At 44.3% G+C, this 27855-nt stretch overlaps 1 protein-coding gene across 5 annotated transcripts in view; it reads left to right on the top strand.

Moving 5' to 3' along the window:
• The window catches only part of GLIS3 (GLIS family zinc finger 3), a 171597-nt gene that overhangs the window by 5463 nt on the left and 138279 nt on the right, over positions 1-27855 (top strand). For 2 of the 5 annotated variants that reach the window (XM_083419662.1, XM_083419661.1), the window contains exon 2: positions 8736-9219. The exons of 2 other annotated variants lie outside the window; for them this stretch is intronic. In XM_083419662.1, coding sequence (XP_083275788.1) covers positions 8832-9219 — 388 coding nt within the window. In that variant the 5' untranslated portion in view covers positions 8736-8831. Of the gene's footprint in view, positions 1-8692; positions 9220-27855 lie in introns of all 5 variants that reach the window. One more of the 5 variants, XM_083419666.1, reaches the window with a different exon arrangement.

Raw genomic sequence — 27855 nt, 5'->3', positions numbered from 1 at the left:
TCTCATACTGTCTATTCGTCACATAACATTATCAACACAGCATGGCAGCTAATATTCCTCCTCCACATTTAAACTGCATTTATCCTTTCTGTAGAAAATCTGAAAAGATAATCTGGTTGCCAACAAACTTTTTGTAATGCTTAAATGACACATTTGTGATATTAAGCCCCTGTCCAGAAACACCCTCAATTAAGATAAAGGTTTTCTCTCCCACTTCAGGATTGGTAAATTAATCTAGCAAAGCTTGGAAGAATGTGTTATCACCAATTATTGCTGTTGCTAATTGTCACTGTGTTTCTCTCTCTCCCGCTTTCTCTCTCACACACATACAAAGATTTGGCATAAAATTCACAGATTATAACTCCTGCATTTCATGAGTCTTTCACTCTACTGTTTACAAATTGTATTATCTCTATACTCCTATGTATATATGTACATTTGTATCTTCCAACATTCTATGCATCCAATGAACTGGGCTTTAGTCCATAGAAACTTAAACTGAGGACTCAGCTACATTGGCAAAGAAAAAGCGCATTATATGTGTTGTATAGTGGTACCTTGGTTCTCAAATGCCTTGGTACTCAAACAACTCAGAACCCAAACACTGCAAACCCGGAAGTAAGTGTTCCAGTTTGCAAACTTTTTTTGGAAGCCAAACGTGCTCTGTTTTGAGTGTTACGCTAACGATTTGAGTGCTACACTTCCGTTTTGAGTGTTATGGTGAGGTTTGTCTGCTTTTGCTATTTATTTCGTGTTTTTGTTTTTGCGGCTCTTTTTTTATGTGTGACTATGTGGAACCCAGTTCAGTTACTGACTGATTCATTATGTGACTGCAGTACATTGTTTATTGCTTTCATTTTATGGTCTCGTTAGATAGTAAAATTCATATTAAATTGCTGTTTTAGGGTTGTTTTTAAAAGTCTGGAATGGATTAATCCATTTTGCATTGCTTTCTATGGGAAAGCGTGCCTTGGTTTTGGAATGCCTTGGTTTTGGAAAGGACTTCCGGAACTGATTAAGTTTGAGAACCAAGGTACCACTGTATATGCTTTATAACACTGTGACACCAGATGGCGCTGTGGAGTTCTGTTTTCGCCAACCCGATTTCTCATACAAAGTTTAATTGACGTTTAATTGACACTCTTCTCTGATGTGTCTCAATCCAGCCTAAGACTGAATCCGAGCAAGGCAGAGGTGGTATGGTGGGTGGTCCCTGACTGGGGGATTTGAGAAAGTAACCTGTTTTGAACGGATTGCACTCTTCCTGAAGGAGTACCCCTGGATTCACTACTGTTACTTGAGGCAGGATTGGTTTCAATTTCAAGCTTGGGCTGATTCACCAGCTCCGGATTCTTTCTGGACCAGGATATCCTGGTCACAACAATCCATTCCAAGTAGACCATTACAATGTGCTTTTTACATAGGAAGCTGGAAGCTGCAACGTGCATAGAATCTGACTACAGTGGTACCTCGGGTTACATACGCTTCAGGTTACCTACGCTTCAGGTTACAGACTCTGCTAACCCAGAAATAGTGCTTCAGGTTAAGAACGTTGCTTCAGGATAAGAACAGAAATCGTGCTCCGGCGGCGCAACGGCAGCAGGAGGCCCCATTAGCTAAAGTGGTGCTTCAGGTTAAGAACAGTTTCAAGTTAAGAACAGACCTCCGGAACGAATTAAGTACTTAACCCGAGGTACCACTGTATCAGGGTTCTGAGCAGTGTAGCAAAATGAAATCACACCACACTGATTCTTAAAGAGCTGTACTGCTTGTCTATATGCCACCAGACATAAATCAAGGTATTAATGGAATATAAGGTCCTAAATGACCTGGGACCAAAATGATTGAAGGAGAGACCCTTTCGCAATAGATGTCAGCCTGAGTCTTGAGATCTGTGAGGAGGCCCTGCTCATTTTCCCAGAAGGCATTTCTTGCGGCACAAGAGCATGAAACGGGGCCTTCAATGTGAAAGCACTCCAGTTATGGAAGCCCCTTCTCTTGAAGGTCTGGCCATCTCCCTCAATTGATTGCATTTTGGCATCAGCCCAGAGACCCTAAACATTAGGAAGAACTTCCTGACAGTAAGAGCTGTTCGACAGTGGAATTTGCTGCCAAGGAGTGTGGTGGAGTCTCCTTCTTTGGAGGTCTTTAAGCAGAGGCTTGACAACCATATGTCAGGAGTGCTCTGATGGTGTTTCCTGCTTGGCAGGGGGTTGGACTCGATGGCCCTTGTGGTCTTTTCCAACTCTATGATTCTATGATTCTATGACCAATCTTTCCATTCAAGTGTTTGGAAGACAGCTGACATTTGAGGCCCAAAGGTTAGTGTCATGTAACTGGTGCAAAGTGATGTACAGTTAGGGTATTTCTGTTGATATGCTAATATTTTTAGAGTTAGGATAATTGCTTTTAATGTAGATGCAATTTTATTATTTTGTAAAGTGGTCTGAAAAACTACAGAATGAAGGGCAATATAAAAATGCAGTAATTTTATTTTTTTGAGTTTGCATGGCTATTCCTCTGGAATTTGTACTAGACTTGCTAACACATAAAGGTAAAGGGACCCCTGACCATTAGGTCCAGTCGTGACTGACTCTGGGGTTGTGATACTCATCTCGCTTTATTGGCCGAGGGAGCCGGCGTACAGCTTCCGGGTCATGTGGCCAGCATGACTAAGCCGCTTCTGGCGAACCAGGGCAGCACACGGAAATGCTGTTTACCTTCCCGCCGGAGTGGTACCTATTTATCTACTTGCACTTTGACATGCTTTCGAACTGCTAGGTTGGCAGGAGCAGGGACTGAGCAACGGGAGCTCACGCCGCCGATCTTCTGATCGGCAAGTCCTAGGCTCTGTGGTTTCACCCACAGTGCCACCCGTGTCCCTGCTAACACAGAATACCTTCTAATATCTAAATTAGGATCTCTGAGCAATATGAGTCACCCATGTATCCTGAGTCTTTACCTAAGCCATTATATTGAGTCAGAAGGGCTTATCTGTGAGTAAAGATAGCAAGGCTGGTGGAATCTTTGCATACAAACTAAGGCAGACATATGGCCAGGATGTGTTGCCTTGGTGTGCAGTGACACAATGGCTCAGTGGCGTAGCGTGGGTTGTCAGCACCTGGGGCAAGGCAAGTAATTTGCCCCCCCCCCGCTGCACTGTCCCTCCCCCAGATAGTCCCTCGCTCGCTCTCCGCACCGCACCGCACGCCTGGCACCCTCCCCTCCACAGTGGGCGGCGACCCGGCGGCTCGGCTCGGATTCGCACAGCCAGCACTGCAGTGAGAGAGAGTGAGTGAGCCAGGTAGGGGCAGAGAGCTGCGAGTGCGAGCGCCCGCCCCCAAGATGTTGCACCCGGTGCGGCCGGCCCCCCTGCACCCCCACGCTACGCCACTGCAATGGCTATCCAAATGGAGAGGAGAAGAAGTAACGGTTGGACTGGGGACTTCCTTGCTTCTGTGGAAAGGGGCTCAACTGCACCTGGAAGCCTTCATTGCTAATATTAGGTCTGTGGAGGATGATTGAGAATGGATTAATTTTATGTACCATACTGGTAAATTTTATGCATCAGAGCTTTTTGTTATATGTGGTGCTATCCATGCATGCACAAACATAGAATCGTAGAATTGTAGCATTGGGAGGGACTCCAAGGCTCATCTAGTCCAACCACCTGCAATGAAGGAATCTTAGCTATAGCATCCCGGACAGATGGCCACCTACGCTCTACTTAAAAACCTCCAAGGATGGAGAGTTCACAACCTCCAGAGGGAAACTGTTCTATTGTCAAACAGCTCTTACTGTCAGAAAGTTTTTTTCTGGTGTTTAGTTGGACTCTCCTTTCTTGCATACCCTCCAACATTTCTCCGATGAAAATAGGGACGTCCCATTCCATAATGATAATTCTACTATTTATACCCCACACATCTTACTGGGATGCCTCAGCCATTCTGGGCAGCTTAAAGGTAAAGGGTAAAGGGACCCCTGACTATTAGGTCCAGTCGTGACCGACTCTGGGGTTGTGTGCTCATCTCGCTCTATAGGCTGAGGGAGCCGGCGTTTGTCCGCAGACAGCTTCTGGGTCATGTGGCCAGCATGACTAAGTCGCTTCTGGCGAACCAAAGCAGCACATGGAAACGCCGTCTACCTTCCTGCCAGAGCGGTACCTATTTATCTACTTGCACTTTGACGTGCTTTCAAACTGCTAGGTTGGCAGGAGCAGGGACCGAGCAACGGGAGCTCACCCCTTGCAGGGATTTGAACCGCCAACCTTCTGTTCAGCAAGCCCTAAGCTCTGTGGTTTAACCCACAGTGCCACCCGCGCAATAGGCCTGTTCACACCACATTAAGCTATGTTTTAGCATGATGTCAGAAAGCAGCATTTCTTTCTTTCTTTCTTTCTTTCTTTCTTTCTTTCTTTCTTTCTTTCTTTCTTTCTTTCTTTCTTTCTCCCTGTCAAAAACCTATTGCTGCATAGTGGCATAGTGTAACACACATTTTAAAGGAAACAACTAAGGGGGGGGGGGGAGGCGTTTTAGAACCATGAGGAATGCATTGACGTAGACCAGATAAGACCCTCTGCGTACTGCATTGCATATAAATATACCTCTGTCAGGTAATCAAAGTACATTGTTCCTGAAGAAAACTTAATGAATGAGCAGTGTGTAATCTCCTGCTTATTATGTTTGCACTTTTATAATGTATTTTAAAGCTACAGACAGGAGTGGTTTTGATTCGCTGTAGATTTATAATGCTGTAGTGCACACGGTTCCAGCAAGAGAATGACTCCTCTTTGTTTTCATGTTCTTTTTCTCAAGACCCAGTCACCTGTGTTAGGGCAAGGTACATTCTGCTTTAATAAAACAAACCCCGGGAATCTAAGAACATTCAGCCCCATCTGTCCCTGGTTGAATGGCAAAATGAGATTTATGCTGCAGCCAGGCATGAAAACAAATGATATTGCTTGTAATCAATAAATGTTCCTGCAATCTCCAGCTTTAAACAATGGAAGCTAACAATTTAGCATTTATCTTTTTGAGTTATATAAATTGAGCTGGGATCTGCAACTTCTCAGAGTTGTTAATAGGAATCTTGCTGTTGCTTTTAACATAGATAGGATTAGGCTATTTAATATAGATGATATAGATTAGTCAAGTATGTGAGTGTTGCATATGTGTGCTTTTGTGTGTGTGAGAGAGAGAAAGGGAGAGGGAGGAAGGGTTATGTCCATATACTATATGTTCACATACACATACCCTCCAAGTGTGAGAGCCAGTGTGGTGTAGTGGTTAAGAGCGGTAGTCTCATAATCTGGGGAACCGGGTTCGCGTCTCCACTCCTCCAGATGCAGCTGCTGGGTGACCTTGGGCCAGTCACACTTCTTTGAAGTCTCTCAGCCCCACTCACCTCACAGAGTGTTTGTTGTGGGGAGGAAGGGAAAGGAGAATATTAGCCGCTTTGAGGCTCCTTAAAGGGAGTGAAAGGCGGGATATCAAATCCAAACTCTTCTTCTTCAAGTGGACTGATTTTCCAGGGACAGACACAGAATTATGAAAACTAACCTGGTTTCTGATTTGATCCTGGAATATCCCTATTTCCCTCACAAGTGCTGCTGCTGCCAAGTTCGGGAAGGAGGATTAGCCAGTGCTTGTCTCAAGCAGCGGCAGCAGCAAGCGATCACCCTGTTGCCTCTCCATGGCTGCTGCTCCAGACTTGGGCAGTTCGTAGAAGCTGCAGGAGAGAATTGCAGATGGGGGAGGGGGCAAATCATCCAATGATTGAAGTGGGACTCAAAGGCTGTTGTAAGGGGTGGGAGGGGACCTGTTCTGAATCACACTGGGCAGCTGCAGACCCTCCAAATGTCGGTTTCTGATTTGATCCTGGAATGTCCCACTTTTCCTTAAAGGTAAAGGGACCCCTGACCATTAGTTCCAGTAGTGGCCGAATGGGGTTGCAGCGCTCATCTTGCTTTAGTGATTGAGGGAGCCGGCGTACAGCTTCTGGGTTATGTGGCCAGCATGACTAAGCCACTTCTGGTGAAACAGAGCAGTGCACGGAAATGCCATTTACCTTCCCGCCGGAATAGAACCTATTTATCTACTTGCACTTGATGTGCTTTCGAACTGCTAGGTTGGCAGGAGCAGGGACTGAGCAACGGGAGCTCACCCCGTTGCGGGGATTTGAACCACCGACCTTCTGATCGGCAAGTCCTAGACTCTGTGGTTTAACCCACAGCGCCACCCACGTCCCCCACTTTTCCTTAGGACATCCCTATTTTCATCAGAGAATATGCATTCCTTTGAGACTGATCTGCTGCCTCTGTAGCTCCTGCCACCTGAGGCCGTTGCCTCACCTTGCCACATGGGTGGGCTGTCCCTGGGTAGTTACACCATTTAATTGGTGAACACATTTTCACATATTCCTTGAAAATCATTCTAATTATCACCCAGAACATCCACAACACTTTAACTTATTCACATTTCCTTTATCGAAATGAAAGCTTCTCCTTCAGAAGTCTTCTCCACACCTCTCAGCTAATTACGGAGATGATATTCCCACAGTTACTTAGTACATATTTGACATGGGGGAGAAACTCTGGTTGGTTCAGATTTTAAAGCAAATCTACCTAACTCATGCTTTCTGAACCAATATACCAAACTGAAACTCAGCTATCCTTAGAAATTCACACTTCTCTAGATTTTGTGATGCTGTTCTCCAGCCAAATAATGTGCACAAAAAATGTGCATGTTAGGTAAAAGTAAAAATGCATATATTCATTAAAACATAAAATGCATCATATCAGGGGAAGGTGCGTGCCAAAATGTGTATATCAGGGAAAGTTGCATACAGAAATGTTACATTCTGAGAAATGTGCACTAAAATTCAGATGAATTTTCATGAGGACTTAATTTCCCCCCTGGAAGCTGGTGTAGAAATGTGAGGAAGGAAACATAAACTTGGAAACATGAGAAACCAAAATAGAGAGATTTGTCCAGACAGTGTAAAAGAGGACTGAGAAAGTTGTGGCCTTCCAGCCGCTGCTCATGTAAAGGTAAAGGGACCCCTGACCATTAAGTCCAGTCTTGGACGACTCTGGGGTTGCAGAGCTCATCTCGCTACATTGGCCGAGGGAGCCAGCATACAGCTTCCGGGTCCTGTGGCCAGCATGACTAAGCCGCTTCTGGCGAACCAGAGCAGCACACAGAAATGCCGTTTATCTTCCCGCCGGAGCGGTACCTATTTATCTACTTGCACTTTGACGTGCTTTCGAACTGCTAGGTTGGCAGGAGCAGGGACCGAGCAACGGGAGCTCACCCCGTCACGGGGATTCGAACCGCCGACCTTCTGATCGGCAAGTCCTAGGCTCTGTGGTTTAACCCACAGCGCCACCCGCGTCCCTTTGTTGCTCATGTACAACCTCCCAATTGCTGCATGGGAGTGATGAGAGTCAAAGACCAATGACATCTGGTGACACCAAAAGGACAGAAAACTGAAATGAAGCTGTCAGTTGACTTAAAAACTGCATTCCACACTGCACTAGATGCATTCACAAACGAGAATAAGTAGCGGAAGAAGGAGGAATGCAGCCTTTTTAATCCTAACCTCGTTTCATCTCCTCCCATTTCAACTAAATCATACACACTCCATGTTGTTCTGCAACATAGTCAAAATGTGAGGACAGGAGAGGAGGGTTAAACGTACTTCTGCTGACAAATGTGAAAATACTTATAGAACAAAATTTCCATTTGCTTGCTGACTACTTAATTTATCCTCTATAAATGCACCCTCTGCTCACAAGTTGCTCTCTCCATATAACACATATTCATCCCTGATCTACTAAGGACAATAATCTGTTGAGATACTGTTTTTTCTGTTAATTGTAAAATTAACATAGTCACGTTTGTGTTAGCTAATGGGTGCACTTTGGAAATGAATGCCACATACTGTATTTTTCGCTCTATAGGACACACCAGACCATAAGACGCACCTAGTTTTAGGAAGAGGAAAACAAGAAGAAAAATCTGAATCCCAGAAGCCAGAACAGCAAGAGGGATCGCTGCGCAATGAAAGCAGCAATCCCTCTTGCTGTTCTGGCTTCTGGGATAGCTGCGCAGCCTGCATTCACTCCATAAGACGCGCACACATTTCCCCTTACTTTTTAGGAGGGAAAAAGTGTGTCTTATAGAGCAAAAAATACGGTATTTTATTTTTACTTTCTTTGCATTTCCCCCCTTGCTGGTGGAGTGACATATTCTGCACTTAGCTGTTTGATTGTGCTCCTGCCCTTTAAAAACATAAGCAGACACTGATATTTCACATCCCAGTGCTTTTAGCTGCTTTGCATGCTTTTTGGCTCCTCTTTTAAATGAGCAGAAAGTAAAAATAGAGGAATAGGCTAGGGAAGCTCTTCTCAATGAAGCATTTGGCTCCCCATTCTCAGCCGACTCTTCTTTCTTGCTCAGTGCTCATTCCATTTCATGGCTGGTTAACTAGTACAAAGGTAACTGACCTCCCTGTTAACTTCTGCTTTTAAAAGGGCACCATTTCCCTTTATTATAGTTCTCAGCAATCATTTATCCTTATCCCCAGAAGCCTTTTTCTCTGATTGCTTCTACTCTCATGCTCAGGCAATCAATATCTCTTCCCCACATAGTTAAGCAGAGTTGCTCTCTGTGTCGCTTGCATTTTCTTACAGTGTATGTTATTTTATTATGTCCTCTCACCCTCCCTTGTAACAGGCTTAATGCACTATGGATACCTCACCGACTCTGGACTGATGTCTTTGCCACCCGGGAATCTGTACCACATACCTTTAAGAGTACAACCATTGGACAATGAATGTGAGATCATGCACTATGAACCATTGGACAACAAGCACTCCTCACAGCAGGCCTGGTGTGGCCAATGGACAGCAGATCCCATCTCTCAGAGTTCACGCAGGAACTCCTTGCTCTTCGTCCAGTGGTAGCACCCCAAGCCCAGCTATGGGAAACCTATCTACAAACTCCCAGTTAAAGACATCTCTTGGAGGAGGCGTTGCTCCTCAGAGCAATGTGACCCAGAGCAATATTCACTTCACGGCATTAAGTCCCAGGAGACAAATGGTTACAAATGGGAAGGCCCTCTACCATACGCCACAACCTCCAGGGCCGCCCGCGCCACAGTTTTTGAAGCCAAAGCAGCAAGAGCATGGAAACAGTTTAATGGCAAGCACAGTCAAAGGTAGGATTTGGGTGTGTGTTTTTGTAATAGTAGTGCCTTTTTTATTTTTATTTTACACTCTCAGTAATATTATTGCCAGGAAATGATATTTCAGACATGTTCTTTTATAGTGTGAGGAGACTTCCAAGAATACAGAGGCTTTTTATTGAATATAAGAGGCAACAGATTCCAATGGGTTCTTGTTTAAATCTGAGTTCTGGTATCTTACTTTTCTGCTGGCTTGTTTGCGTGGCTATTCCCGCCCCCTCCCACAGATGGAGTAAATAAAGACACCAGAATTTAGGTTAATGGGCGAAGAATGGCCACAACTTTATTGATTACAGGTAAGAGAGGTATTGGCTTTAGGCATTGGCCCTAACAGACTATCCGGTCTAACCGGGAAGGGTTAAGCACCAACAGGGGGAGCCCCCGAGATGCACATCCCTAGGCGCTCCCCAAGGGGCTCGGGAGCGCGCTTTAGGCCCTAGCCTCCGTAGGTTTCGGACGAGGCGACGCCCCTCATAGTCCTTTAATGAACTACCCTTCAAGAATTGAGGGAGGTGATGGCATTCCTCCCCCCCCATCTCATTTGCATAACAATACCCCTGCCAATGCCTAACCGCCAAGACCAAGGAGTTGTGACGTTTTGATACGAGTTAGGCGAAAAAACCAAGTGGCTTCAAAATTCCAGCCAATTAGCCAAATGGAAAAACTCCTACCAGGCCCCTTGTGGTGACCAGCCGAAGCCCATAGCAAAGTCCGAATGCAAACCTAAAGGGCGGGTGGGAGGGAAACTGCAGCTGCTGCAAAGGAGGAAAAGGGGCGAGCCAGGGCTGCCCCGACCTTAAGTGCCCCTAGGACGGCCCACCCCTGCCGCCAGCCAATTGGCTGGCGCTGCAGGAGATGAATAATAATGGGAATCCCTGAGTCCTGCAGGGCTGGCGCCAGCCCCACAAGAGTGTAGGCGGAGGCGTGAGCCCGCAACCCCCCCCCCTCCTAAGTTCGGGAGTGGCTTTGTACAAATAGTCCCACTTGTGTTTGATTCTTTGTTCCTTTTTACCACCATTATCCATTTCTTATTCTTCAACTTACCTAATTGCAGGTTTGGGCAATTGATTTTCCATGTGCAGTACTGCTCTGGCAGAAGTGGTGATACCCATCAGTGATTGCTTTTTAGGAGTTTTAAACTGCTTTTTTGAAAATAAGTTGTAATTGTATTAGTATTGATATGTTTGCTGCCCTTGGCTCATTTGGAGGGAGGTGCAGAGTATAAATCTAATAAATAATAATAAAGGTAAAGGGGCCCCTGACCATTAGGTCCAGTCGTGGCCGACTCTGGGGTTGCGGTGCTCATCTTGCTTTATTGGCTGAGGGAGCTGGCATACAGCTTCCGGGTCATGTGGCCAGCATGACTAAGCCGCTTCTGGCAAACCAGAGCAGCGCATAGAAATGCCGTTTACCTTCCTGCTGGAGCGGTACCTATTTATCTACTTGCACTTTGACATTCTTTTGAACTGCTAGGTGGGCAGGAGCAGGGACCGAGCAACGGGAGCTCACCCTGTCGCGGGGATTCGAACCGCCGACCTTCTGATCTATGCATTGTGACTGCTCAAAGAGATTGTTAAGGTTAATCCTATTTTACCCATCCAACACCATGTGAAAGGGCACACTGTTAAGATTTGGCTGGTGGAAAAAAGGGTTGAGAAAGAGATGGGGTGGGGGGAGCAGATCCTGGAAGCACCCAGGCTACCCTGCATCAGAATGAGTTTAGTGAACTCTTAGGCAGTGGCGTAGCGTGGGTTGTCAGCACCCGGGGCAAGGCAAGTAATTTGCGCCCCCTAACCCGGGGCAAGGCAAGTAATTTGCGCCCCCCCACTGCACTGTCCCTCCCCCAGATAGTCCCTCGCTCTCTCTCCGCACCGCACCGCACGCCTGGCACCCTCCCCTCCACAGTGGGCGGCGACCCGGCGGCTCGGATCGGATTCGCACAGCCAACACTGCAGTGAGAGAGAGTGAGTGAGCCAGGTAGGGGCAGAGAGCTGCGAGTGCGAGCGCCCCCCCCCCCAGATATTGCGCCCGGTGCGGCCGCCCCCCCTGCACCCCCCACGCTACGCCACTGCTCTTAGGTGGGAGTTGGGGCAGATTTCTATCCTATATCTCAGCATTTCCCAACCTTGGGCCTCCAGCTGTTTTGGGACTACAACTCCCATAATCCTCAGCTAGCAAGACCAGTGGTCAGGGATGATGGGAATTGTAGTTCGAAAACAGCTGGAGGCCCAAGGTTGGGAAACACTGCTATATCTGACCCCCTCCTTTCTGTTCAGATACAGGGAAGCCAGGATCAGGTCACTGGGTCAGACTGTCCCTGTTTTATTCACCTGGGAGAAATTGAAGAAAGAAGCAGAAGCAATCAGCCAAAGTAGTGCCTTATTTGAGTCTTCTTGGAAGTACTATGGGATGCATCCAGCTGGATTCTAGTCAGAGTAACTTTATTTAAATAAATATGCCTAAGTTAGTTGTGCCCATTAATTTAAATGGATCTACTTTGTGTATGACTATCACTGGATACAGCCCTACATAGATTTAGCTATTCCCTTAAGTGCCATTACCAGACCCTCCAAGTGCCCCTATTTTCCAGGGACGTCCTTGATTTAGATAAGTCGTCCCAGTTTCTGATTTGATCCTGAAATGTCCCACTTTTACTTAGGAATTCCCTATTTTCATCGGAGGAATGTTGGAATGGATGGAGTTATCTGACCCCTGAGCCATCTGAAGGCAATTCTGTATAGGAAAGGTTTTTTAATGTTTCATGTTTTATTATGTTTTTATACATATTGGAAGCTGCCTAGAGTGGCTGGGGCAACCCAACCAGATGTGTGGGTTATAAATATTAAAGTTATCATTATGGAATGGGATGTTCCTATTTTCATCAGAGAAATGTTGGAGGGTATGCATTACTCCATCAATGCATATGCATATTCTCTTCAAAGATTTGCATGTCAAGGAATAATTTAATGATCTGTTCCTCAGAGGGTATGTTTTGAATGCTGGAAGAATTAGACCATGTTCAGTATCTGGAATACATGATATCTAAATATTAGCCAGTGATTGTTTTGGCGTGACTTCAAACAATCCTCTTTTTGTACTTTCAGCATAGCTTTCCTGAAATTTTGTTGCGGTAGGCCTAAGATTGCATTAAAATGTTTCTGAATATTGCTGAAACTATAATTTCAGTCAACATACTTTTGGTTTGCATATATTGAGCATTCATAACAAAATTCACAAATTGTTACAACTTCAACAACTTACTTCATGGGGAAAGACTGGAAAGAAGGCTACATAATATAAGGAAAATGTGCATACAATTTACATTCCTTTATCGATGACATCTATTAAAATGTGTCCTCGTGTTTCAGAATCTCTTCATAACACAACTTTCCCCCCTCACTATGAAACAACATGTATAAGGGGTGACTAATCCAAATTAGTCACGTGTAGAGTAAACCAACTGAAACCAGTGGGGCTACTCTGAGTATGACTAACACTGCATATCGCTCATAGCTCTCAGACTGCTAAGCTGTGTGAGAACAGTGAGTCAGCTATGATGATTTTTTTGCAATTGTCAAGAAAGCCTTTGAATGTGAAGAATAGTGGCATAGGTCTGTGAACAGTGTTATGTGTGCAAAAATGTTAATCAGTAAGCAGCTTGAGCCACACTTGAAATCTCTTTCACATAGTTATTATTTTACTCCTTGGGGCCATTGTTTTTTCATCTGTCACTTGGCATGGTCTGAAAAAGAAGTTCATCAGTATGCTATGGACTCCTTGTACAAAAAGCTGGATTCCATCTTCATTTGTTTTACTCCCCACTTGCTGCCTTTAATCAGTTTCCAGTGGCTCAGTAAGCTCAACCATTGACGATGTTTTGCACTCAAGTGATTAAATGATAAATGCGTAAGTTTGTGCTCAACACACAAGGGTCCTTCTTTTCAGCGTCATGCATTCCAGAAGCATTGAAATGGTTAAACCAAACTCAAAAACAAAACAAGATTGAAATCACAAGGGGATCACAAATGGTGACTTAGAGCAATTGGCTGGGGGATTCACTTGAAGCCAATAGAAATAGGTCTGGATGAATTCCTCCAGTATTTGTGCCTCTTGCCAAAAGAACAGAATTTAGCACATAATAGTCTCTGGGCTAAATTCCTGGTGTGTGTGTGTGTGTGTAAACTTTTTGAAACCACAGTCAGAATGTGCTTGGAGTTTATTTCCCTTGATTTCCATTTAAACTGAAGTGTTTATGTTATTGTTATAAAATGTTCCTTTGGCATAGGTTACTTCAGAGAACTTTTCATAGAGTCCATTCTGTGTGTTTCATACTACTGAGCCCCTGCCAGTCTAAATCCTTCGGAGGAGGCTAGTCGTCGTTTCACAGACCATCCTTGCAAATCCCCAGGAGTAACCCTGAAAAGTTCATTGATTTCAGCAATGAGCTCTTTTTCTTCTTCACTCTTAACGTACATCCAGACACCTAGAAAAATTAGAAAACATATCCAAAAGGCCCCAGGGCACTTGCAAATGTCTCTGAAGAGTAGTAGACTGTTCCAAAATGGATCCATTTTATACTAAACACTGTAAAATGCTTTAAACAGTGTTTTCACAGTGCCAAACATTGTAACAAATTGATCTTGTTATAACCATCATGAATTGGGACAACAGAAAAGGTAAAATACTGAGAAACACCAAGAACAACTGGAGATAACTTTTATCTTCTGTTTCTAAACTATTGTAAGTTGCAGCATTCAATGTTTAAATGAATCATTTCATATTTTATATGTACTACAAAATGAGATAAATAAGCAAATGAAACTGCTATATGCTTTACAAACCACCATATTTTTTGCTCTATAAGACTCACTTTTGCCCTCCTAAAAAGTAAGGGGAAATGTGTGTGTGTCTTATGGAGTGAATGCAGGCTGCACAGGTATCACAGAAGCCAGAACAGCAAGAGGGATCGCTGCTTTCACTGGGCACGATCCCTCTTGCTGTTCTGGCTTCTGAGATTCAGAATATATTTTTTCTTGTTTTCCTCCTCCAAAAACTAGGTGCGTCTTGTGGTCTGGTGCGTCTTATAGAGCGAAAAATACGTTACTAGTTCTCCCTTGTGTGGCCTAGTGGAAGCGAGCTGGCTTCATCTAACAATGCTGGTGCTGTCTTGTGGTTTGGATTCAAAAGTGAACCAAAATTGAAATAATTTAAAAAAGAGGGTGTGTGTGGAATTGGAGATCACAAAGGTGACCCTGCACTCTTAATTACTTTAGTTACTTGGGGGAGTTAGCATAAATCAACAAATCCCAATTTGTTTTCAAGCAAAAGGATGTTTACTGTTACAAGCATCAGAGCTGGATTAAAATTACTGTGTGGCTTGAATCACTGAAATGCAGTAATTGCTGAAGAGAAAAATGGCTATATCAAACAAAAGTTACAGGCTACCCAGACCCACGTTATCTGGACCAAGAGCTGGGGGGTAGGGTGGGGATCTTACTGTTGCCCTTTAAGAAGTGGGGCGAGGCACTTGGGACCTGGTGTAGTAGGACGGAAGCCTAGATATATGGTCAAATGCAAATGATTTATGTGCTCTCTGCAGGGCCGTGTCCCGGGGAACGGTGTGGGTGGGCTTTGTTGCTGTTGCTATTTCTCCTTTCTGCCCTTGGTGTGTTGTGCTCTGAAATGGTGGTCTTGAGCAGCCTTAATGGATTCAAACTCCTGCTTGTAGAGACTTGTGCTTGTGGGGTTGTTGCTCAGTCCAGTCTACCCATGAGGAAGAGTGAAGCCCCTGTTAAGTTGTGGGTGAACATATCAGACAACACAGCGATTCTCCAAACAGCTCTTGTTTATTCACAGGCCAGGACAGAACTGAACTGAAGGGTTCAGTCAGCCTGCTTATATAAAGCTCCAGTACAACGTAACTGTAACAATTTTCTAAAACTATCCAATCACTGAACGTCACTTTCAATCCCTTATTTGCATAACTATCTACAGTATCCCCATGTCAGCCCAGGGCGAGAACTTCAGTACATAACAGCCCCTGAGGTGGTACCCCTAAGTGGAGCCTATATCAGTGCTGAGGTGGTGTTGCAGGCAATGCAGTGCTGGTAGTACCAGTGGCAGTGGGGTGGCGCAGTGGCAGAGGCAATGGTGCGGGTGTCATGGCAGAGTGAGGCGAAACTTCGTGCTTCGCCTCAAGCAGCAAACCTGGACGCTGCACCCCTGGTGTTGCTGGTTGTGCCCTGGGGCCTTTTCTGTGGTGGCTCCTTGTTTGTAGAATGCTCTCCCCAGTGAGACTCACCTGGTGTCTTTATTACATATCTTGAGGCACCAGGCAGATACATTCCGTTTTTCCCAAGCTTTCGGCTAATTAAACAATCTGTGGCCTTTGAAACTGGGGTGGTTATTGTTTTTGTTTGTTACTATGTTCTGTGTTTTGGTATTGCAAATCACACTGTGATCGTCAGATGATGGGCAATATAGAAATTTAATAATTAACAATAATAATGTCTGTGTGTGTGTGTTTGTGACTGTGACATCTGTGTGCATATTGTGTGTACGTTGTGCCCCAACATCACGAGTTCATTGACCGCCTCTGAACATGGAAAGCATGTGAACATTGTTGTCAACACAGCTCTTGCTTAGTTGACATTGGCATCATTTCCAGGGGCATTATGGGAATGCCTACCATTTTTGCATTGTTTTTCTGGCTGCGTTTCCCTCCTTCCCTCCTGGACTGAACATGATTGCAGTCACTAGTCATTCAGCTTCTATAATAGGGGTGCATCTTCCATCCTTGCAAAAGGTGAACATATTAATTAGGGGATGGTACAATCTGGGATGTTCTCCTGTAATTTTTGTGAACCTTTGCTGCTCTTGGCAACTGCCACACATTCTGTGAAATTATTTATTTTAAGTATGAAGTATGAAGAATAGTTGGCTTTCTTCCAAAGAAACATTTGAAAATGTTTATAAATTATGTTAAACTATCTGGCATGTGACTGGATGGAGAGGAAGAAATGGCCATTGTCTTAAACCATCCTACATTTCATGTTTGTTTATTTGCTTTTTGTTTGGGAGATTTTATTGCTTTATGCATGTGGGACGCGGGTGGCGCTGTGGGTTAAACCACAGAGCCTAGGACTTGGCGATCAGAAGGTCGGTGGTTCAAATCCCCGCGATGGGGTGAGCTCCCATTGCTCGGTCCCTGCTCCTGCCAACCTAGCAATTCGAAAGCACGTCAAAGTGCAAGTAGATAAATAGGTACCGCTCCGGCAGGAAGGTAAACTGTGTTTCCGTGCACGGCTCTGATTCGCCAGAAGTGGCTTAGTCATGCTGGCCACGTGACCCGGAAGCTGTACGCCGGCTCCCTCGGCCAGTAAAGCGAGATGAGCGCCGCAACCCCAGAGTCGGCCACAACTGGACCTAATGGTCAGGGGTCCCTTTACCTTTATTCAGGCATAGGCTGTTGTCTGGTTGAGTTGCTTCAACTGTTCATTCTTCTTTGCTGTTTCTTTAGTTTTAACCCAGTTCACCACTTCCCCAGCAGGCAAAGGCATAGCCTCCCAACATTTTTCTGATGAAAATTAGGACCTTCTTTTCCATGATGATGATGATGATGATGATTTTACTATTTTTGGCCTGCCCATCTGACTGAGTTGCCCCTGCCACTCTGTGCAGCTTCCAACATAAATAAAAACATAATAAAAAATCAAACATTAAAAAAACTTCCCTATACTGGGCTGCCTTCAGATATCTTCTAAAGGTTTTTACTTCTCTCCTTGGTTTAGGGGTCACATACCCTCCAACTACCCATAGTGTAATTAAAAGAGCAAACCCTTTATTGTATTCTAGAATAAACCAATCATAACAAAAGTAGACTAACAAACAGTAACTAAGCCAAGAGTTTATAGTGATGAACATAATGGAGTGAAGGGAATATATCGAGAAGACATGCAAAAAGTACACAGGATGAGTTCTCTCCCTCTTCATTTAGGAATGTGTAAATGTGGATGGTTGTTCTCCTATTGAAATTGGAAATGGCGTTAAGAATTGCCACAATTCTGCATGCTTCTTAAGTGCATAGCATATGCTGTCAATGAAGCATACCATGTATAATAATGGCACAAACATGCCATATAGGTATTCCAAAAATATGTGCACATTTGTAATTTCCTCTAGGAAATTATTTTCTTTTTCACACACACTACAATAAGAATAAGTTGTTTTAGTGCTGTGGGGGAGTTTAAGTATTATGTAGAAGTGAATTAGTGGTGGCAATTCTTGTTTTAGAAAAAGGAAGCAATGTTAGATTACTTTTGAGCTCAGTCGTTTCTTGAGATGAGTCTACACACAATTACACGTGGCTGAGTGTCAATTCATACGTTGAACCCATCACAAAATGAGGTTCTCAATTTTTGAACCAGTCCCTGTAGCTTCATCACCATTTTGATCTCCAGTGATTAGCAGATGTTAATAATGCTAATCTCCATACGATGAAAATCTTTACTAGCTGATTTTTTGCCAATCAATAAGCAGGCTAGGACAGTTAAAGGAAACAGGCCAGGCCAGTTATTTTTCTGACTAGTTTCTAAGCCAACCATGGAGAGCCTCCTGAAAACTGCATTTCCTTGGGAAATCCCCTATATGCTGCTATAGATAGTCATCCACAATCCCATGGAGATTCTTCATCTCCACCAGCCATTATCTGGTCAGCCAGTAGTGGCATCATGATTCTTCATCTGTTTGGAAGCTCTCTACGGCCACAGTGGACATTAACGCAGCCCGTTGTAGTGAATGTAATATGTGAGCTACTCTTAGATGTGTGAAACCCTCCCATCGAAAAGCATTGTGTCAGAAAAGCTTTGCTGATATTGTTTGATCTGTGATTATTATTTCACTTGAAGATGCTGGATGGGCAGGTATGTATGATATACTCCTTCACCCCCTGAACACAGCAGAACTTATTTCAGAGTAAACATGGATAGGATTGTGCTGTCAGAGTCTACCTTGAACTAACCATGAGTGTGAAAATAATTAGATATTGCAACATCTGCAGTGTTTTATTCTACCTTCACCATAACTATGATATCCAATTAGTAATATAAATGGAGAGGAATAAAAATATAAGGTATTTGTACAAAATTTGCTTTGAAAAAGGCTGTAACAATAGACTGTGGTCTTAAAGTGTTGGGTATTAAAATGTATAATTTATTGATTTGTGGGAGTGTAATATTTCCCCCCAGTTTGAGTAAGGCTAGCTGAGAAACAGCAATCCAGTTTTAAACCAAATATAACCAGTTCACATCACATACAGTAAAAGTCATCCCAAACAGTACATGAATAATCATGGGCAGATTTCTTCCACATGAATTTTGTCATGAACTCCTTCATTGTGCGGCAAACTATCAGTTCAGAAAAGGTCAGAATGATTCGAATGGCGTCCCCTCAGACCACTAAAGCAAAGCTTCAGATAGATTTGCTTGAAAGGGATCAGTTTCAAAAGGTTATCTATAATTATAGTAACTATGTATTTATCTCTCTCGTTTATGCTGTGTGGTATAGCCAGATTGCCAAATATGGGATACATCATATTTACAGAATGTGAAATAAGAAAAAAAAGTGTTGCAGCATTACTTTCATGCTCATACACCTCGGCATGACATCAGCATATTTAGTCTATGGACATTTCTAGACTATGTGGTTTTTGTGCAGAGAATGTGTGGCGACTACTCATTTGCTGGGTGCATTCCAGACAACATCGCCTCAGCAAGCATCTGAGATCCAATCCCATACTGCAGCAAACTCTTTCTTTGTAAATGTACCTATTTTTGTAAATGTACCTATTGTACCTGTACCTTTGTAAATGTACCTATTTTTCTGTTGAGTGCTGTGCAACTTGCACAAATAATAATACCACACACACACACACTGTATATGCCCCCCTTATAACCCCCTCAATAAAATTCGAGGAAATAATTAACAAATTAATCAACAGTTGATTAGGGGTCTAGGGAGGCCAGGCAAGTCTCCTAAATCAGAGGTTTTCAACCTTTCTGAGTCCACGGCTCCCTTGACCAGCTACATTCTTTTTTGCAGCTCTCCTGTGGGGCTCAGGAGTCCAGTTATGCCTTCAGGGCTGGCAGCCTCTTACCCTTTTTCAAACACCTTCCCTTATGGAGTGTTCCCTCAGCTCCTCCCTTCTCCATAGCTGTCAACCGTCCCTTATTTGGCGGGAAACTCCCTTATCCCAGTGCCGTGTCCTGCTGTTGTCCCTTATTGATGATGTCCCTTAAATTTCCCGGGTTTCAAAGGAAGCAGCTCCTCTCCATCCCTCCCTGCCGGCCAAGGAGGAGGGAGGCTCCAGCTGTGTGCTCCCCTGCCCGCCCCCCTCCAGCCTCCATCTTCGTAGCTTGGACTTTGTTTTGCGCGAAAAGTGGTTGCTGCTTGTAGTTATTTAATTGCAGTGTTTCATCAGCTGGTGTATTGAGCAGCAACCTCTGGAAACGAAGGGCTAAAAACCGGCGCTGCTCTCCCAAATTATCTTGTCCCTTTTAACTTTGCATTTCAGCCGGTTGACTAAAATCCCTTATTTTGGCTGCTGGTCCCTTATTTTCAAATCTGTAAGTTGACAGCTATGCCCCTCTCCCCTCTCCTTGGGAGTCCTCTGGGCAGCCACTGCTGCCGCCCCTGGTCTCTGCGCTGCCCCCAAAAGAGGTGCCTCCTTACACTGCCCCACAGGGGCCTGGGACTTGTCTGTTCATTCCTAACAGCAAGGGCTGGCAAACAGTTTGGCTGGGCTCCCTTGTCCTTGCTTGCTTACTCTGAGGCTGCTTCAGCTCTTGGCAACCAGCACCCCTTGACCAGCCATTTGCCTGCAGAGCTTGTAGCCAGGACTGGGGCAGCAAAGAGCTGTAGAAGCCTTGGGGAGGCAGAGATGCAAGGGGGCATCAGAGGAGGGAGCGAAGGAAGGAAAGAGGAACAAAGACCAGTGTTGCCCACGGTGCAGGGGGCCATGGCACACTGGTTGAAAACCATGGCCCTAAATGACCCACCACCTTCCCAAAGCCCACCCACATCCGGTCAGAGGCCTGGTACCTCCTTCCCAAAGCCCAGGAAGTTTCTGCCTGTCATAGGGATGGAGCTGTGATGCTCGTGCAAATAATAATAATAATAATAATAATAATAATAATAATAATAATAATAATAATAATAATAATTTATACCCTGCCCTCCCCAGCCAAGGCCGGGCTCAGGGCGGCTAACAAGCAATAATAAAAACAAATTGAATGAATACAACTTAAAAACAACATTAAAATACAACATTAAAATATTGAAACCTCATCACAGGAGGAGAAAGGAAAAGAAAAAAGAAAGAGGGGGAGGGAATCAAACTGGCTCCAAGCCAACGGCCAGGCGGAACAACTCTGTCTTACAGGCCCTGCGGAAAGAAATCAGATCCTGCAGGGCCCTGGTCTCATGAGACAGAGCGTTCCACCAGGCCGGAGCCAGTGTTGAGAAGACCCTGGCTCTGGTTGAGGCTAATCTAACTTCCTTAGGGCCCGGGACCTCTAGGGTGTTGCTATTTATGGACCTTGAGGTTCTCCGTGGGGCATACTGGGAGAGGTGGTCCCGTGGGTACGAGGGTCCTAGGCCTTTTCAACACTGCACCTTAAACCAGCACCTTAAATCTGACCCTGTACTCCACCGGGATCCAGTGCAGCTGGAAAAGCACTGGGTGAATATGTTGCCTCTCCCCATCACACTTGCAAGCTGGCACATCTGGCTGTAACCATTTGCCACGAAAAATATCACCACACGCCACTGATCACAAGACGCAGCGCACACACATCATTGGAATGGCCCATCAATGGGGGGGGGGAGCCCCCTAAAATATTTTATTGGGGAGGGGCCAAAGGGATATTGGCCCCTAGGAGTTCTTATTGTATCACTCTGTCATTTGCGACAAGAGTTTAAATAATGCAATATGTATGTTTTCTGTATGCTCCTGGTGATTTTTTGTTTTTCTGTGTAAGCTTTTCCAGAGTATGATGTATCTTTTTCTATGTCTTCTGCAATCTTGAACATACACCAATCGTTAAGTGCAAGGAAATTTATTCACTGGTATGTCAAAATAGCCGCATGGCCAATGCTGTGCAGATTGCTCAGCCCAAAGAGCCACTGTGGGAATGAATCACAAATGAGAGGATCACAGCTATCATAAAGATATTTGACATCATTTGCACGAACATTAAATACAGCCCATGGACACATTGCACAATTGCCTTCAAAGCAGGCTTTGATTTTTGTAAAATCCATTTGAATCAAATTGTGATGGCAGAACATGTATAACATCCTGCATAGTAGTTCTTAGTATCATCATCATCATCATTATTTTACAGTTGAGATTTCAGTTTATATTCCTTAAGGCTGAACAGTTTAAACAATGAAAAGGTTTGCAGTTGTACTGTAATGCCATTGTGCCAAAATGGAAATTTGTTCTACGTGCATGAGGCAAGAAAGATACATATTTTAATCTATCCAAAAATACATTTCATAAATTTATCCAGTTATATTTTTGGCTCAGCTATATCCTATCTTTTTTTACTTATTTAATTTAATTAATTTTCTCATATGTGTATCCCACTTTCTGGGTCAAAACAACAACAACCCTGCTTTGGGGTATATGTGATTTCCAATGGGAAACCAGCACATCCTAAATCAATATTTAGGATATTCATCGGTTCTACTTTACAGAGAACAGTCATTTGTTTGAACGGATGACTTGAGGATGGTTATATATTTGAAGGAGAGTCTAGTCCAAATCCAGTTTACAGATGAAGCAACCATGACAAGGGAGAGCAGAGCAGAGGCCTTGAAGCTGCCCATCAACAGTTAGACCATGGGTAGGCAAACTAAGAAGGGACGCGGGTGGCACTGTGGGTTAAACCACAGAGCCTGGGGCTTGCCGATCAGAAGGTTGGCAGTTCAAATCTCCACGACAGGATGAGCTCCCGTTGCTCGGCCCTGCTCCTGCCAACCTAGCAGTTCAAAAGAATGTCAAAGTGCACGTAGATAAATGGGTACCGCTCCAGGCGGGAAGGTAAACAGTATTTCCGTACGCTGCTCTGATTCACCAGAAGCGGCTTAGTCATGCTGGCCACATGACCTGGAAACTGTACGCCGGCTCCCTCGCCCAATAAAGCGAGGTGAGCGCAGCAACCCCAGAGTCTGTCACGACTGGACCTAATGGTCAGGAGTCCCTTTACCTTTACCTTAGGCAAACTAAGGCCCAGGGGCCGAATCTGGCCCAATCACCTTCTAAATCCAGCCCGTGGATGGTCTGGGAATCAGCGTGTTTTTACATGAGTAGGATGTGTGCTTTTATTTAAAATGCATCTCTGGGTTATTTGTGGGGCATAGGAATTTGTTCATATTTTTTTTCTTCAAAATATAGTCCGGCCCCCCCACAAGGTCTGAGGGACAGTGGACTGGCCCCCTGCTGAAAAGGTTTGCTGACCCCTGAGTTAGACCTTGGCTGGTGCACAGATCTGGCTTCAGTGTCTCCAGGTTACAGTCATCTCCACTGTGATGAAATGTAGATTTGCATCAGAACATAAAAATCAGCAAATGATTTTTGCAAATCTGTATCCTCTTTTTTTGGTGATGCATTTTCTCTTTTTTGGCATTGAATAAGTGGCTATACAAAGTATTACGATAGAAAACTATCTATATTTTAAAAATTAGCTGCAGCCCATTGATCTGGGGTGAAATTTTAATTGATTGGAAAGTATTAAGATGTTACAGCGCTAATTTTAACAGCTCACAAAAGCACATGCGTACAATAGCTATTTATACACGTCCGTCTCTGTAACTCTTCATATTCTCCCACCCTTCATTCTTTGCAAATTGTGTGTTGTTTTGGCATTTCCAATATTGTTTCCTCACAGCCATTATATGAAAAGTGGTTCAGGCGCCAGTTTCAGATTCCAAACAATGCATATTCTGAGTAAATAGCATTGGGGGGGTGGGAATCTGTGGTTTAAGATGTTATTTCAAATAAATACGGTAATTTCTGGCAAGAAGGAAGGCTGAGGCCAGGAACAGAAGTAGCCTTTACAAGGTCTGAGGTATTCAAAATGGCCTTAATCCTACCTCTTTTTCTCACTGGCTTTGTGGATGGTAAGTCAGCCCACTTAAACATAAAGGAATGAGCTGCCACTATACGTGTGTGTGTGTGGATGTGCACACCGCAGTAACAAAAGTCCAAAGAAATTTCAATTAATTAGCATGCTTTGGGCTAATGAACTGATAGCAATGAAAGAAAAATGCTGATTAGACATACGTAGGAACAATGTGGGTTTTAAATATTTGGGTCTCTTTGTATGATTTTTCCAGTTTGTTTCTCTGAGATGTCAAGGATCAAGTATGAAAAGACATGTGTAAGTCTTTGTTTAGTTCAAGATGCATTAACATCTAGACTTTTAAGGAGCTAAAAAATAAAATAAAATGGGCCCTTTCTTTCTTTCTTTCTTTCTTTCTTTCATTCACCGTCTGTAGAGTGTTACAGTTAAGCAACTTCAGCTCCAATAGGAGCAAGTACAAAGAAAATTTAGCCAAAAATTATGAATTACTCATAAACTCTTTTCTGCATCTTCCCACTCTAAACACTCCATCTGTGTCCGCAACCACAACATACAATAAAGTGTGGAATATGCTTAGCAGCCACTTAGAAATGATGTAAAGGTAAAGGGACCCCTGACCATTAGGTCCAGTCGTGACCGACTCTGGGGTTGCGGCGCTCATCTCGCTTTATTGGCCGAGGGAGCCGGCGTACAGCTTCCGGGTCATGTGGCCAGCATGACTAAGCCGCTTCTGGCAAACCAGAGCAGCGCATGGAAATGCCGTTTACCTTCCCGCTGGAGCGGTACCTATTTATCTACTTGCACTTTGACGTGCTTTTGAACTGCTAGGTTGGCAGGAGCAGGGACCGAGCAACGGGAGCTCACCCCGTCACGGGGATTCGAACCGCCGACCTTCTGATCGGCAAGCCTTAGGCTCTGTGGTTTAACCCACAGTGCCACCCGCGTCCCTTAAGCAATGACTTAGCAGCCGCTTTATCCTACCTAAATGATACCATAGGAATGTCTACATTTTACCCCTTTAAAGCGTTGTGTTTTTGTTTCTGTAAACTCTACAAAATGGAGTGTGTAGCCATGTGTGCATGGATTTGTGTGAGAGAGAAAAGATCAATGGGTCTTGCATAAGAGACCCTCCAGAGGTTGGCTCATTCCTGTCATTTAGTATGGAATATCAGTACAGCAGTTCATCAGATCGTACAGAACGATATTGCTGTTGTAACAGCGAATAGCTCACATTTTAAAACTTGGTACTACAGCCTGCTGCCTGCTTCACCACTGGTATAGCAAAGCATTCACAGGGCAGCTGAAGGATTTGCTGATAACCTCCTTTGACAAATGCTAAGAGGTATCACGTAGAACACCTGTGAAGATGTAATATTGTCTTTGGGATGGATGCATTTGTCAGTTTTGGTTTCTCTCACCACCCAATTTCCCCCAAGTTTAAATGTAGTCATCCCATTTTCACATTAAAGGTAAAGGGACCCCTGACCATTAGGTCCAGTCGTGGCCGACTCTGGGGTTGCGGCGCTCATCTCGCTTTATTGGCCGAGGGAGCCGGTGTACAGCTTCCGGGTTATGTGGCGAGCATGACTAAGCTGCTTCTGGCGAACTGGAGCAGCACATGGAAACACCATTTACCTTCCCACCGGAGTGGTACCTATTTATCTACTTGCACTTTGACGTGCTTTCGAACTGCTAGGTTGGCAGGAGCAGGGACCGAGCAACGGGAGCTCACCCCATTGCAGGGATTCGAACCGCCGACCTTCTGATCGCCAAGTCCTAGGCTCTGTGGTTTAACCCACAGTGCCACCCACGTCCCTTTTCACATTTTCACATTAGTTTGTGATTAAAAACAAAAAATCTGCACCAAAATTTGAATTCCTTTCTCCTAATATACACATTTTCCTATGCAATGTTGCCTAGTATATGCATTTCCCCCAAGCAATTTCCACAAATATAACGCATTTTTCTTATTTCCACCAATAAACATTTTTAGGTGCGCATTTTCCTAATATTTGCTTTTTTCATATGCAGTCTTTGGTTGGAGGACTGCATCACAAATTTTGGAGACATGCAATTTCCTAAGTGTAGCTGCGTTTCAGTTTGCATATGGATTTGGGAAGTAGAAATTAGAATTTTGATTATTATATGGCAGTCCAGCCCTTCTTCATAAGAACTGACCAGAGCTCCATTATTGCAGGAGTACAAATAGCTCATTTCTGCTACTGCAAGTAAAATACTCTCAGGATAGCCTTTTAGATGAAAAATAACAACCCGACTTCTCTAGTGCTGAGATGTGCCGAAGCACTGGAACCATGTTCGACAGTTATACATAGATTTCTTCATGAGCCTGGAAGCACAAAACACTGGGTTGCGCTTAAGGCTGGTAAATTTACCAAAACAAACCCTGCAGTTGTCTCTGCATAAGTATGACCTAAGAACTCTGCTGTCTTAATACAGAATTATTTTAAGATTATTTAAATCTAAGAAAACCAAATGTGAAAAGCACCTTATTTCCATTGAGAAAATATTCCTTTTTCCAAGACTTTTTTTGCATACCGTTTCAAGCTCGAGCTGCTATAGAAAACTCATCTTTGAAAGTTCCCAATATGCACGCTTGAAATGTATATAACAGTTAACAAGATTATCACTTGAAGAAACAGTTTATTTTTTCTGTAAAGTTTTTTTAAGGCAAGGAAATGTATTGATATTTAATTAAGCATGAAGCTCTCAAATGAACCATGGAAGCAATAGCTAAACTAATTAACGGAACATAAAGGCTTTCAGAATAAATATGTTATGTGGGCTGTATACTTATTATTTCTGCCTGATTAAATTGACACCCGGGATAAAATTCTCATGTAAGCTTTTCAGAAAGACAGTGTTAAATCTTTCCCCCCTTAATGTTGGGATAGAAAAGAAAATCTCCATTTATAATTCTGGCAAGCCTGGATGGCATATTTAACTCAAGCACATCAGGTTTTAATTTAGGATCCTTTGTAATGCATTTGATTTGGGAAGCAAAGCATGACAGGGAGCTTCTTGTCACCTCTAGCTATTTGCATTTCTATTTACACGAGGCACAGTTTCCTCTAATTCTTTTGATGTTGTGGCATGCAACCTTCCCCTTTTTAGTAGCAAGGTTTAAGGGCTATTTTAATTTGATTGCAGATATTTGCTGCTTAAGAACAGTGGTGATCTACTGTTGGACTTGGGTGCCTCCAGGCTGACAGTATTTTGCGGGAGGGATTCAAGAACATACTGTCAGTTTAGGTTTGCCCTGTTAAAGTGGATTAAAGGGCTTTGTTGGCCTAGTACACCGCATGCCTAGGGAGGGGCCCCCTCCAACCAAGTACCGTATTTTTTGCTCTATAAGACACACATTTTCGCCTCCAAAAATTAAGGGGAAATGTGTGTGCGTCTTATGGAGCGAATGCAGGCTCCTTGGCTTCAGCGATAGCAACGCAAAGCCTCTGAAGCGCAGTGGGAGCACTCCCTTCGCGCTCTGGAGGCTACGCGTTGCTTTCACTGAAGCCTGGAGAGCGGGAGGGGTCAGTGCGCAATGACCCCTCTTGCTCTCCAGGCGTCAAAGATAGCCGCCTGAAGCCTCCGGAGCGCAGCGGGAGCTCCAGCTGCGCTCCGGAGGCTTCGGGTTCCTTTCGCTGAAGCCAGAAGAGCAAGACTTTCCTGGCTTCAGGGATAGCCGCCTGAAGCCTCCGAAGCATAGCAGGAACTCCCGCTGCGCTCCTGAGGCTTCGGGTTGTCTTCACTGAAGGCGAAGGCAATGTGGGAGAGGGAGAGCTGCGCGGCGCCCCTTCAGCTAAGTGGGAGGAGAAATGGAAGGGGCTCCATTTCTCCTGCCGTGTCCCTGAAGGGGCGCTGCGCAGAGAGAGGGAGATTTTTTTTTCTTGTTCTCCCCCTCTAAAACAAGGTGCATCCTATGGTCGGGTGCGTCCTATAGAGCGAAAAATACGGTAACTGCTGCACACATACCTTTTGCACCACACGGATCTCACTGCCACCTCCAGCGGTGACTTGATCAGAAGAAAGGCAGGTAAGTGGTGCATTCACACTGCACCACCTCCAGATTTCCTCAGACATATGGCAGCCCTACATTAGCTTCACCCACTGCTTAGGTGAGCGCTGTGTCCAACATGGGCGTCTGAGTTGTCCATATGTTGCCTGTCATTCCCTCCTTCTTTTTCTCATTTTTCCTGAAGAAGAGGCTAGAACTGTCAAACCAAACTGGAGTGCCAGCTGAGAGTGCACCATTCAGAGTAGGATCATTCAGAGCTGAAACTAGCCTAATTAAAGTCCTGTATCTGACATTTGTGACCTTCTAGCTTCTGTGTTCTTTCATTGGGGAATGTAAAGGTAAAAGGGACAACCGGACCATTAGGTCCTGTCGTGGCCAACTCTGGGGTTACAGCGCTCATCTCGCTTTATTGGCCGAGGGAGCCGGCGTACA

This window comes from Podarcis tiliguerta (assembly GCF_965153285.1).
Source record: "Podarcis tiliguerta genome assembly, chromosome: 17".
NCBI classification, from domain to species: Eukaryota; Metazoa; Chordata; class Lepidosauria; order Squamata; family Lacertidae; genus Podarcis; species Podarcis tiliguerta.
This window is presented reverse-complemented; position numbering and strand designations above follow the sequence as displayed.